This window comes from Sceloporus undulatus, chromosome 1, assembly GCF_019175285.1.
Source record: "Sceloporus undulatus isolate JIND9_A2432 ecotype Alabama chromosome 1, SceUnd_v1.1, whole genome shotgun sequence".
Lineage (NCBI taxonomy): Eukaryota > Metazoa > Chordata > Lepidosauria > Squamata > Phrynosomatidae > Sceloporus > Sceloporus undulatus.
Genome location: NC_056522.1, coordinates 73,928,807 through 73,942,730, shown reverse-complemented (window position 1 = coordinate 73,942,730; position 13,924 = coordinate 73,928,807). Strand labels below are relative to the sequence as shown.

The window sequence follows — 13,924 nt, the reverse complement described above, 5'->3', positions numbered from 1 at the left end:
CTGGGATGGAAAAAAGGCACAAACACAGAAGCCTCAGCTTGCCTTGGAGCTGGCTGGTGGTGATGCAGCAGGGCAGAAGAAGCCTCAGAGGTCTTGGCCCCGCCCCCTGTCCAAGTTCCTTGCCTCAGCTGCTGCCCAGATAGTAAAAGGCACAGGCACAAACACAGAAGCCTCAGCTTGTCTTGGAGCTGAGTCCTTAGTCCTAATTCAAGAGGCAGCTGGGTATTAACACAAAGAAATTACCACCCAGGTCCATCTTGGATGCAGTCTAGGTCCTCTAAGCCACTTTGGTGGCCATTTTTAGAAGTCAGAAGCTTACGACTTCTAAAAATGTCTGAGGACCTGGGTTGCAACCAGGACAGACCTGGGTGGTGAGTCAGCAGTGATTTCTTTGTGATAAAACCCGGATGCCTCCCAAATTAGGACTGAATTTATAATTACAGCGCTTTAGAAATAAAGTATAATAATAATAATAATAATAATAATAATAATAATGAATTTGGGAAAGGTAAGCCGGTGTTTTAATCCAGTTCGATAGGGTCCTAACTAATACTCATCAAGCAATAAAGCATGACATTTCTTTCAGTTATTGGCAATAGTTGTAAGAGCTGCTGTTAATACAGACACCACAGTTTCAGCATTCTCCTTGGCCTTGAGCAGATGGGGCAAAAGGATTGGCCAGAGGTTGTGGTATAGGACCACGGTGACTAGACACCATGGTCCAAAGGCTGCCCACTACTGCAGTCCACAATTGATTGCTGGCAAGGAGTGCTTTTTTGCACTACTTTTTGCATCTGGTTTGGGCCACCTTTGGCAGTGGTGATACACCTTCAGCCTGATCCAGGAGTGTGAGTCATCCGAATGACATAACCTTGGATCGGGTTAAAGTTAGGAATTTTATTGGTATTCTACCTTTCTCCCAGAGTGGAACCCAAGGTAGCTCCCAAAGAGAAGCAATTAAAAAAACATAACAATACTTTTAAAAACAAACAATATACAATCATTTAGAAGACATATGAAAGTTAAAAAAACAAATACAACATGGATGTATATACACACAATATAATATAAATGCATTCCCTTCCTTTCCACTCTACTTTAGGAGCCTTCCAGGCATTTTACAATTCATGATAAAAATGTGGGTATTTTTTTAAAAAAAATAATGCAATTAATAAAATAAAATAAAACCAATTTGCATTATGCAAAAACATACATGAAGAACAACATCTTAATTTGATTCAGAAAATAATCAAAGAAGAAATCATTTAGGTTTCTTGGAACAGTACATCTAACAATTTGAAAGTCACCACTGAGAAGGCCCTATAATGACAAAGGCAAATTCCCTTTGATGACTGGTGTATGCCAGCAAGGGATAAAGTAGTTAAAATAGCCTAATTCTGAATCACTTATGCACCATTATATTTTTGTTTCAATTATGATTGCCATAGATGCTTCCAACTGTGTATCAAATACTAGGGGAAAGAGTAGTTATAATTGTTTAAATATAGCCTTTGTGGAAGTTATCTTGAATAACTTAGATACAAATTAACTAATGAATTGACCCCTCAAGCCATGGCCAGCCCCCAAATCCCAATCCCAAATTGTTCTACATCATTATCTTGAAATGCCCACTCAGTTGTGCTGCAGACTTCCATTACTTGGAACAGCTCCCTGGAGTTTAAGGTGAGGTTGAGGTGCCATTTACAATTGTGGCAAACCATTACTATATAGCAAAGCTGGAGGAGTTACAGATCCATCCATAACTGCAATCCTCCTCCTCACTACTATTAATGTTTACAAAATTATTATTGTTTACTATTAATGTTTAAAACCAATTTAAAACCATAACATTAAAATGTTACAAAACCAATTAGAATAATACAAAAGGTAAAAACAGATAAAACATGTATCTAAATAAGAACCTTTCAGCTTGTTGTTACATTGACAAGATAAGTAGTGCATTCTCTCTCTGTCTCCCCTTCACTCACTCTCATTCTTTCTCTCCCCACCCCACCCCTTCACAGGAACAAATTGGGTTGGTCAGATCTTAACTGATTTGGTAACCACATCTTCAAAGCATACTGAAAATTTTAATAGGGTGGATGATGAAGAACTAGAAGAATTTCCATATCTTGAAGTTGGTGATGCTGAAAAGTATCAGGTAGACATAGAATATTTGCTAAGCCCCCCCCCCCCCCCATGCAAAAAGTCAGAGATTCTTAAAAATTCCAGAAAAAACCTGTTGACTTATTGTGCCATTTGTATGCATTTATAAAAGCAGAAATTTGCACTCGAATAATCTTCACAAACGTATCTGTAAGGAAATGTTACAGGCCAAATGTTACAAGCAGAAGCTGGTGAGGCCAAACTGGGGTGAATCTGCTTTGGGTATTAGGTCAAATTTTAAAGAAACTAAAGGTGTTGAATATATTCTGGGGACAGATTTCAGCACTTTGGATAGCTCCTTTGAATTAGAGCCTAGAAGTGATTAACTGCCCCACTGACAAAGAACGCACCAGCTGCCATTGCTTTGAAGAGCTTCTAGGGCAGGATTATTAGGTCCTAACAGATGAAGCTCTGCCAGAGATTGCTATGGGTATGACATTCTTTCTTGTCACACCCTGCTCTGCAGCTTTTCTTTGACTGTGGACAGGCCAAGATTGCAAGCAGGATAAAGACAACAGAACTTCTAGGGTTGAACTTAATGGTAGCACACATGATTCATCATTCATGAAAGATGTGGAACCATTTGGAAGTACTCTCTGTACATTTTTTCATGTGTTTCTTACATACATCTTATTGTGGAAAGATTGGCCACACATTTTGTTCACACTTAAGAAAATTCTTACACAACTGTGTGACTTGATAATGTCCACCAGTATAAAGAGGGCAACTTTTAGGCTACAGTCCATGGGACTCACTTTTGAGCAGAATTGGATAGGATCACATTGCACAATTGAACTTTTGAAATCTAAATCTTAAAGTCATGGCATTGTAAAATTATTTCATTTTCTCTCCCCCCTCCCACCTATTTCCATTTTATCAGCGGATGGAAAATTTACCTTCTAGAAGAGTTATATTTACACATCTTCTTCCACATAATCTCCCGGCATCTGTTTTAAAGAGTGAAGCCAAAGTGCGTGAGTTCTATAATCTTGGAGTATTTGAACAGGACCACTAGCTACTCTAGGGGTTCACTGTCCATTCTAAAAACTCAGAATCAAAGCAACTAGAGAAATAAATGTTGTGCATAGTTTTGCATGGCAGGCTTTGTAATTATAATTTTTACTGCCCTCCCCTGTTCCAGTTCTCTCACTGGCCAACCACCCACAGAGGAAACATCTGATTGGTTGGATTTGCTGCCAGTCAAACATGGCCTAAGAAAACAAATTCAAGATGGTGTGCTACAGGGCTACAGCCATCATTGGTTGCAGCCAAACTGCTATTTTAGGGCAGTCTAAGAGGGGGCTGAGGGTAGAAGAGGACGAGTGGAGAAGAAAATGATGGAGCTGTTCCAGCCAAAAATGAAGCATGATGATTGGGAGACTGTGGTCAGGGAGAGCCCCACACACATCTGATTGCACTTTTGAAATCTTCTAACCTTGTTGTCTGATATTAACCAAGTTCTTTTTTATTAAAACACTCTTGTCAATACTACTATACAAGTATTATGATTGTTTCATTACTAAAATCACATATATAAACATTCTTTACTTACAGATACTGCTGCTGATTAGAAATCCCAAAGATGTGGCCACCTCTTTCTACCATTTTTCCAATGGGTTGTCTCCTCTTCCCACTTACAAGACCTTTGATGATTTCTTCACAGCTTTTATGAATGGAGAAAGTAAAGTATTCTTATTTTCTAATGGGCCAGAGCTGTAAATATCTGTACATATAAAGGCACTGTATGGCCAGATATACAGCTAGGTTACTCTGGGTAAATCTATCAGCTTCATCAACATTACTGAATCAAAACAATTCCCTTAACTATATGGTGGTTAGGATATAGAATGGAGAAAAGTAAAAGTTGCAACAAAATGAAGTGCACAGATATAGGATGGGGGACACCTGGCTTAAGGAGACAACGTGTGAAAGGGATCTAGGAGTCCAAGTAGACCACAAGTTGAACATGAGTCAACAGTGCAAGCGGCAGCTAACAAGGCCAATGCGATTTTAGGCTGCATCAATAGAAGTATAGTGTCTAGATCAAAGGAAGTCATAGTGCCACTATATTCTTCTCTGGTCAGGCTGGAATATTGTGTACAGTTCTGGGCACCACAATTCAAAAAGGACATTGAGAAACTGGAGCGTGTCCAAAGGAGGGCGACTAAAATGGTGAAAGATCTGGAAACCATGCCCTACGAGGAACGACTTAGGGAGCTGGGGATGTTTAGCCTGGAGAAGAGAAGGTTAAGAGGTGATATGATAGCCCTATTTAAATATTTGAAGGGATGTCATATTGAGGAGGGAGCAAGCTTGTTTTCTGCTGCTCCAGAGAACAGGACCTGGAACAATGGATGCAAGGTGCAGGAAAAGAGATTCCACCTCAACAGTTGAAGGAATTTCCTGACAGTAAGGGCTGTTCGACAGTGGAACACACTTCCTCGGAGTGTAGTGGAGTCTCCCTCCTTGGAGGTCTTCAAACGGAGGCTGGATGGCCATCTGTCGGGGATGCTTTGATCTGGATTTCCTGCATGGCAGGGGGTTGGACTGGATGGCCCTTGCGGTCTCTTTCCAACTCTATGATTCTATGATTCTATGAAAATGGTAATTGTATGCTTATCTCTCCTGACAGAACTACTCTTGTTTAGAACTCTAGAACATTGTTTAGAACAGCCAGTCATGCCCTCCTTCAAGGTATTATACATTAGAAGGAGTTCAGTCAGGCTACTCCATTCCACATTCCCCCCAAAGTCTCATTTGCTCTTCCAGCTGATACTCAAACTTGCCATGAAACCTGGAAGCTTCTACACAAGTTTAGTCCTCTTTGGACTAAGGTTTATTGCAAGGTCGGTGGAAAAGGAGGTTGTCCTATTTGATGGTGCTGTTGTTTTAAATTGTATTTTAGCAAATCATGTGGTTTTATCACACTTTGTTTCTTTCTCAGTCTTCCCCCTTTAGCTACATTCCTGTCACAAAGTGGTCACATGAAAAGCATAGCAGGGCTTCTGTACCTTTAATAATTAAATTATTGTTATTGCCTTGATCCCTATTATTGGGGAAAGGTGGAATATAAACAACAATGATGATGATGATGATAATGATGATGCGGGAATTTGATCATGTACATTATCATACAAATCCTACCAAATTACATCTTTCACAAAAAAATTAAAGCTGCAGTATTCCTGTCTTCTTTTTCATGTCACCTCCATATCCTTTTCACATTCAATTAGTTGTCTGTTCTTGGGTGCAATTCACATTCTGAGTGTGAATAAAATAGACATTTATAGGAAGACTGGAGTTAGGGATTGAATTGCTTTGCTCTTGGGCTGGGAAACCCTATTACACCAGGATTGCACAAGAACTGTTAACTCTTCAACAGTTAGTTCTTTTATGGCTGACTTATTACCTTTATATTTCTTTACAGTGCCATGGGGCTCTTATTTTGATTATGTTTTTGAATGGAACAAGCATGCTGATAAGAAAAACGTCATGACAGTAACTTATGAGGAGCTGAAAGAGGTAAGACTGATACTCTTTGGATAATGCCAAAGCGTATCACTGAAGGAATAGAGGGCATGCTCATCAAATTAGGAGGAATAGCTAATATCCCAAAGGAGAGGATCAAAATCCAAAATGACCTTAATAGGTTAGAAAGCTGGGCTCAAACTAACAAAATTAATTTCAATACACAGAAATTTAAGCTACTGCACTTAGGGAGGGAAAAAATGAAATACATAGATATAGGTTGGCAGACACCTGGCTTAACAAGAATACATGTGAAAGGGATCTAGGAGTCCTAGTAAACCATAAGTTGAACATGAGTCAACAGTGTGATGTGGCAAATAAAAAGGCCAATGCAATTTTAGGCTACATCAATAAAAGTATAGTGTCTAGATCAAGGGAAATCATAGTGCCACTCTATTCTGCTCTGGTCAGGCCCCACCTGGAATATTGTGTCCAGTTCTGGGCACCACAATTCAAAAAGGAAACTGAGAAACTGGAGGGTGTCCAGAGGAAGGCAACCAAAATGATGAAGGATCTGGAAACCATACCTTATGAGGAGAGACTTAGGTAGTTGGCTATGCTTTACCTGGAGAAGAGATGGTTAAGAGGTGATATGATAGCCCTGTTTAAGAATTTGAAAGGGTGTCATATTGAGGATGGAGCAAGTTTGTTTTCTGCTGCTCCAGAGACAAGAACATGAAACAATGGATGCAAACTACAGGACAAGAGATTCCACCTAAACATTAGGAGGAACCTCTTAACAGTAAGAACTCTTCAACAGTGAAACATACTCCCTCAGAGACTGATGGGGTCTGCTTCTTTGGAGGTCTTTAAACAGAGGCTGGATGGTCATCTGTCAGGGATGCTTTGATTGTAAGTTCCTAAATGGCAGGGATTTGGAGTGGATGGCCCTTGTGGTCTCTTTCAACTCTTTGATTTGATAATTCTATGATTTTATGATTCTATGAATTCTGATGATGATGATATGCAGGAAAATATTTTCTGATGGTTGGGCTCAACTGGTCTATTCCCAGAAAGCCAAACACTCCCATTTCACAGTGAACCCTCAGTATCTGCGGAGGATCACTTCTGGATCCCCCCCCCCCACGGATACCAAAATTTGCTCTCACCTGTGGTGGGTGACCATCAAGTAATGGGCAGCAGGGGGCCACCACCACTGCTTCCTCCTCCACCTTTTCTTCTCTTCCTCCTCTGTCTCTGTTTCTTCTTTATTTCATCATGCCACTTTCTCTTCCTCCTCCTCCTACATCCCTTTTCTCCTCTTCCACCAGCTTTCATCCTTTCTCCCTCCCTCCCAGCTCTCACTGGCAGTGGGTGGGTGGCTGGTGGCAGGGTGCAGCTGCTGTTGCAGATTCCTCTTCTTCCTCCAACCACATCTTCTTCTTCTTCCTCCTCTTCTACCCCTTCCATGCGGGCTTGCCATCTGCAGATAGTTGAAGAAGCAGAGGGCAAGTCCATGGATACTGAGGGAGGACTGTACATCAAACATTGCACTGTATACTTCTTCCTTTTTAGAAAACTAATTATGACACTACTAATTGTGTCATGTTTACAAATGAGCTGGGTGAATGGACTTTATCACATGGTGAGAAAGTGGGGGTTTAAATGGATCGCGATTAAAGATTAAAGAGGACTTATTCTGGCAATAAACAGGTAATAACCAGCAACAAATCATTCACAGGGAAATCCCATGAATGGTTTGTTGCTGTTTATTATCTGTTTACTGCCATGATAAATCCTCTTTAATTGCGACATTGTGTGAAAATCTTCACTACAATTGCACGATTTTCATGGGCTAATGTCTATTTAAACCCCCACTTTTCCTTGATTTTCCCCATGTGATAAAGTCCAATGTCTTCATCACTATTTGATGTAACTATTGTGAGTTACATTGAAAGTTACATTTAACAAATGCACTTTTTAAGGACATTTGTAACAAAACCTCTCTCCATGATGGCTCCAGAGTTCCAAAGCTTGAGTTTCTGTCACTTACATTGCACTTTTACCCTCAAGTTCTCTCCCTGGATCTGGTACTCAAGCTTCAAAGTGATCCCTATACTGGACAAGTAGATCAGTGCATTCAGTGCGTTAATATGTGATTAGTCTCTCCTTTCAGTTTTAAAATATAAACTCCCAGACACAATTGTTGAAAATAAGAACAGTACATATTTATGGTATAACAAACAAGTAACTGAAACTTTTGAACTCTTTCCTCATTCTTTGCTCCCAGGATATTGTTCAGATCTTCATCCTGTCTCTGACTGCTGTAACTCCAGCTCATCTTTTCCTTATTTGATTCCCATCTGACTGTTTAGCAGACAAGCCTATATTTTGTATCCTTTCCCCCCATAGGCTCTGCTCATAGCATTCTATAATCTGCGATTGGCTGGTTATACAGGCTTGCCCACCTTCTCACATCACATTGTATTTCAAAAATTTTCTCCCGAAACAATTAAATATTACCTGGTCCATTTTTATTTTCCTTATTTCAGAATAGGGCATTGGGAGTGAAAAAAATAAGTGAATTCTTTGAGTTTCCTCTAACTGATGAAGAGCTTCAAGAGGTTGTAGACAGAAGCAGTTTCCAGGCAATGAAAGAAAACTCTACAAAAACCCATGGTGCAATGGGCAGTGTCCTTTTTCGTAAAGGTAAGAAAAGGGGAAAACTTTGAATGTGCTATCTCCATTTTAAAAAATTATTTTTGTAGATTTTTAAAAACTATGATTACAAAGAAAAAAAGAAGATGAAAGGAAAAAAGGGGGAGGGGGAAATCCATCAGAGATTGTATGGACATTAATATAAGCTAACTGTATTTGCAAAAACATATTTTCCCAAAGCTAGACCTATAAAATACTGTTTATCAGAAGCTAAATCAGTGATATCTTATGACCACTGAAAAATAGCAGGAGAAAGGTTGTCATTCCAGCCTTGGAGTGTAAGTCTTTTAACAACACATTGGATCCCATGTTATTTTCTTATTACTTTTAATTTCTTGCAGTTTTTTCCCATACCATTTCCCTTATTTCCCCTTTGTACTTTGAAGGTTAGATTACCATTATCTGATTTTGCTTTAGAAATCATTAAGAGCAAAACTCTATCAGTTAGTGATGAAAATGTATTAGCGCCTGGTAAGTCTAAAACTGTAAAAATAATTAGGATCTGATTAGCTATCTTAATGCATTGCTCAAGACTATTATGAACAATAGTGTATGTATTCTGTTCAGGCAGTGTTAATGACTGGAAGAACTTCTTCAGTGAAGATCACAACCAGAAGATGGATATGACATTTGAGGAACGCTTAGGTGGGACAAAACTGGGAGAAAAGTTGAACTATGGAGTGTATTGCAAAGCCTGAAGACTGCAAGAAAACTGCTGAAGCTTCCTGTACTGCAATCAATTAATTGCTTTACATATAACAGAAAACAGTTAGTCTAGCCCATCAGCTAGTGATGATGAAACATCTGGAGTTATATCTGCTGTACCATAGTCAAGTACAATGAACTGGAATACTAATAGTTTCTCAAAATCATGGATCAAAAGCACCGAAGCAGCTGCCGCATTGCAGAATTAATGCAGTTTAACTGTCATGGTTCCATCTTAATGAATCCTGTAAAATTAATTAAAATCTTTAGTTACTGAAGAAACTGTATACTCCTTTTTCTTGATTTTCAGCTGTCTCTCAGTGAATTTTGCTCTAAAATACAGTGATCATGAAACATATTTTGATCCTAGAGGATGAGGAGTACAGAGAGTAAATTATTCTGTTCAAATCCTTTAGATCCTGACAAAATCAGATCAGGAGAGATAAGCAAGTGATTTGTAAACTGGAGTTTCTATACACATGAACCTACTTCTCTAAGCAGTGGCATCAGTAGGTTGAGTGTCACCCGGTGTGGAAACTCACGGTGTCACCTTCCCCAATTTACCTCCTCCCATAACACATCATACAGAATCTTTAGTAATATTTTTGTGCTGATGTTATATCACTGAATATAACAGCAATAGTGACTTAAACATCTAATAAAACTAAGAGTACATCTTTAAATTATAATATCAAATGCACAGTACCCTTACATAGATTCCTGTGGTTAAAGTGAAACTTTGATAAGATGTTTGATAAGCTACAGGAAAAGAGATTCCACCTGAACAATCGGAGGAACTTCCTGATAGTAAGGGCTGTTCGACAGTGGAATGCACTCCCTCGGAGGGTGATAGAGTCTCCTTCCTTGGAGGTCTTTAAACAGAGGCTGGATGGCCATCTGTCAGGGATGCTTTGATTTGGATTTCCTGCATGGCAGGGGGTTGGACTGGATGGCCCTAGTGGTCTCTTCCAACTCTACGATTCTATGATTCTATGATTCTATGTGATTTTTATAGAATATTTAAAATTAGCAAAAAAATAAAAATAAAACTTTGGATTTAAGGTTTAAGTTAGATTTCTAAACATGTATTTGTGTTTCCTTGGAGTTTTTTAAGATAAAGGTTAAGGTCCAAAACATACTGCAGGAATAAACCTACTTGAGACAGCATTACCTTCCCTGGCTCAATGCTTGGGAATCCTGGGAATTGTAGCACGATTTGTGGCCCCAGAGGTCTCTGACAGAGAAGGCTAAATGTCTCATGAACTACAGTTTCCAGAATTTCCTAGAAGTGAGCCAGTTAATGTAGTCTCAAACTGGATTATTTCTGCAGTGTGTTTTGGACCTTAATCTTTAGTTTAAAAAACTCCAAAGAAACACAAATGCACGTTTAGAAAGCTAACCTAAACCTTTAACCCAATGTTTTAATTTCTTTTAAGCTATGCTTCTGGTATGCATATCAACTGTTTTGTCATATACATTTCTACTGGATAGATTAATTACATCTAAAATAGTTGGTATAAAGACACCTGGAACAAACAAGGTATCCCACATTTGATGGGACTGCTCTTGATACCTTGCTTAATATTATAATCTTCATATTAATTGCTTTGTTTTAATAGTGTTTGCATGTTTTTTTAATTTATATAAATTGAGTTATGCTAGCTCATCATGATGAAGCAGCTAGTTGCTCCAATGTGCATAAGAGGGAAGTGACATCCATTAATTTATAAGACTATTGTTCTAGTGGAAATTATATTTCAGTCCCTTATCCCCTTTCAGAATGTCAGTACTTTTACAAGAAAACAAAGAGTATATTTTAGGGCAAAAGTAGGAGAGAAGACTCTAGCTGCAGTTTAAAGACTAATTGATCTATTTTAACTGCACTGGATATCGATAAAATTTAGGGCATCTGAAAAAATGGATTTATATTCATGAAAGCAGAAAGTAAAATAGTTGGCGTTAAAAGAGCTGCAAAATTTCTCCCCTCATTTTTTATTTTTTTTTGCTTTTTATGCTGTGACAGACTAACATAGCTATTTCTTTGAATAATAATATATTTAAATCATCTTAAACCAAACAGTACCAGAAACGACTGAACAAGCAAACAAACAAAAAGCCAAATTATCCAATTTCCATCAAAGGGTCTTTGACATTACATGTAAGGTTCCTCCTCCACAAATACTCCTAGGGCCCAGTTTCTTCAGCTAGGGTTTCCTCTATGTGTTCATGTATACATCATCCTTGTTTTACTCCCTGCAATAGCAATAGCAAGTACATTTCTATACTCTAGCAATCCTCTGTATATCATACATAGCAATACTCTGTACTGGCCTCCTGGCAGCCTTCAGAGGGAGAACGGAGACAGACCTTGTAGCCAGAGCAAACCTTTTATAGAGTAAAAATATCCACAAACAAACAAGAACAAAACCTCTCTGGCTCCAAGGCTGAGGGGAGGGAGAAAGAGAGGAGATGCTGCAAACTCTCCCTTTTCCACTGACTGAGCAAAACATTAACCTGTCCTCATCCCCATCCCGCCACCCCCTCCACCCCCTTCAAGGCTCAGTGGAGAAAGAAGGGGGGATGCATTAGTCCCCCTTTTCTCTGTAGACTGAGCAGAGACTGGCTTCCACAGCTGGGTTGCAGAAGAGACATGTGGGGAGGAGTGTTCTCATCCCCCTCTGGGATGTCACCTGGTGCGGTCCTCACCCTCCTCACCCCTGCACCCGCTAGTGACACTGCTGTCTCTAAATAGCTGTTCTACCAATGCAAACCTTCTAATGCCACTAGTTGGGAGTAAAATAAAGATGATGTATATATGAACACATCGTTCACATGGAGGAAGAATAATATGTAGAGCAGTGGTGGACATAATGTGGCCTCCAGACATTGTTGGACTTCATGAATTCCTATTACTAATCTCCCATTGTTAGACTGGCCAAGGCTAAGGACTGCTGGGAACTGAAATCAAACAGCAATTGGAAAGCTGACCTTTGTCCACACTTGATGTCTAGGATTCCTCTTTTCATAAGCCTTTATGAACAGGTTCCTTTCCCATTTATTCACAAAAAAGGGTCTTATTAAGAAAATAAAGTATGGAAGAAATTCAGGGTGTGTGCATCCAACTGGGTTACTCAACTTATGGAGCAGACAGTCTTCCACCTGAGGTTTCATTGAGTTCACTGTGAAATTCCCCCACCTAGAGGACTCTGGGGTCACCCTAGGAGAGATCTGGTGAACACAAGGAATCCAGTGACAGACATTTGTTCATATGTCTTTTGATGTTGCTCTCAGACCCTGTTGGCCTTGATTCAACCATGATTCATGGTGACCTTGTGAATGAGACATCTCTAAGCCCCTTTGTCCTCCACTGCTCTGCTTAGGTCCTGCAAATTTATACTTGTAACCTCCTTAAATGAGTCTGTCCATCTAGCTTGCAGTCTTTCTGCCTTTCTGCTTCCCTCCACCTTTCCTAGCATAATTGTTTTTTCTAATGGATCATGCCATATCAAGATGTTGCCAAAATACGACAGGCTCAGTTTGAGATTTCCAGGGAGATTGGAGGCTTGATCTGTTCAAAGACTCATTATCTTTTTAGCTGTCCATGATATCCTTAGCGCTCTTCTCTAGCACCACATTTCAAAGTAAATGATTTTCTTTTTCTCTGCTTTCTTCACTGTCCAGCTCTTGTGTCTGTACATGTTGATGGAGAATACAATGGCTTGGATAATTCAGTGCTCAGTTGTAAATCTTTACTCTTTAAGATTCTGTCTAGTTCTTTCATAGCTGCCCTTCCCATTCCTAGTCTTCTTTTGATTTCTTGTTTTGCAGTCCCCATTCTGATCAATGTTTGTTCCTAGAAATGGGAACTCTTTAAGAATTTCAATATGCATTTCTTCTGTGATCACTATCTTTATTTTCTTTATGTTCTGCAGTAAGCCTGCCTTTCAACTTTCATCTTTGATCTTCCTTAGTAATTGTTCCAGGTCTGTGATCTTTTCCGCTAGTAGCATGGTGTCATCCACATATCTTAAGTTGTTGATGTTTTTTCCTCCTATCTTCACTCCTTCTTCCTCTAAGTCTAACTCTTCTCTTATGATATTTTCTGCATACAGGTTGAACAAGTAAAGTGAAAGAATGCAAGCTTGTCTGAGCCCCTTGCCAATTGGGAACCATGTACTTTTGTGAGAGTATCCTATTGTCCTAAGTACAGATTTCTCATCAGGACTACCAGATGGAGTGACAGTCCTATGAAAACAGAACCCTCCATAGTCTTTCATGATCTCTTAGGTTTGTAATGTTGTCCCTAATGCCTCTGCCTTTCCTGAACCCTGCTTGGACATACAGGATTTCTTTTTCTATGTATTGGAGTCTACGTTGCAGAATATTGCTTGCGTATGAGATTAGTGCTATGGTCCTATAGAGACTCGACAGATGGACAGCTCCATGCTGCGCGTCTTTGCCCCGTATCATTGCTGCAGCCACCAAACAGCGCAGCAACAATGCATTGCCTGAAAGAAGCAGCCTACAGCGGCTTCTTTTTTGTGGTGCCATAGGTGCTGCGCGTCGATGTTGTGACACCCTTTCCTGTAAGCAACATATACACACTGCATGGCGTGTGCGTCATTGTGGAGCTACCAGTGTGGATGGAAGCAAGCCATGATAGTGGCATCCTCGTGGACTAGGGCTGCTGGGCATGTAAATACCCAGCCTCATCTAGTCCTAGTTTGCGGTGAGGATACTGAAAACTGCCTGTCTGTACCTGGCGATAGTTGCTGCAGTCTTTTGTGTCTTCTTTTTCCATATCTCTTGACATATGAGTGGAAAAACTAGAAACAGGAGAAAGAAAGAGAAAAACCTGGTTAGGGGC

The 13,924-nt window shown here is 39.7% G+C and overlaps 1 protein-coding gene across 2 annotated transcripts in view; it reads left to right on the top strand.

The window, feature by feature from the left end:
• Positions 1 to 9,335, top strand: part of LOC121929366 (sulfotransferase 6B1-like) — a 16,174-nt gene extending 6,839 nt beyond the window's left edge. Inside the window, exons 2-7 of one of the 2 annotated variants that reach the window (XM_042464883.1) lie at positions 2,025 to 2,161; positions 3,047 to 3,136; positions 3,721 to 3,847; positions 5,594 to 5,688; positions 8,187 to 8,343; positions 8,920 to 9,335. In XM_042464883.1, the coding sequence (XP_042320817.1) occupies positions 2,025 to 2,161; positions 3,047 to 3,136; positions 3,721 to 3,847; positions 5,594 to 5,688; positions 8,187 to 8,343; positions 8,920 to 9,050 (737 nt within the window). In that variant the 3' untranslated portion in view covers positions 9,051 to 9,335. The remainder of the gene's footprint in view (positions 1 to 2,024; positions 2,162 to 3,046; positions 3,137 to 3,720; positions 3,848 to 5,593; positions 5,689 to 8,186; positions 8,344 to 8,919) is intronic. The other variant, XM_042464892.1, reaches the window with a different exon arrangement.
• Positions 9,336 to 13,924: the final 4,589 nt, after the last annotated feature.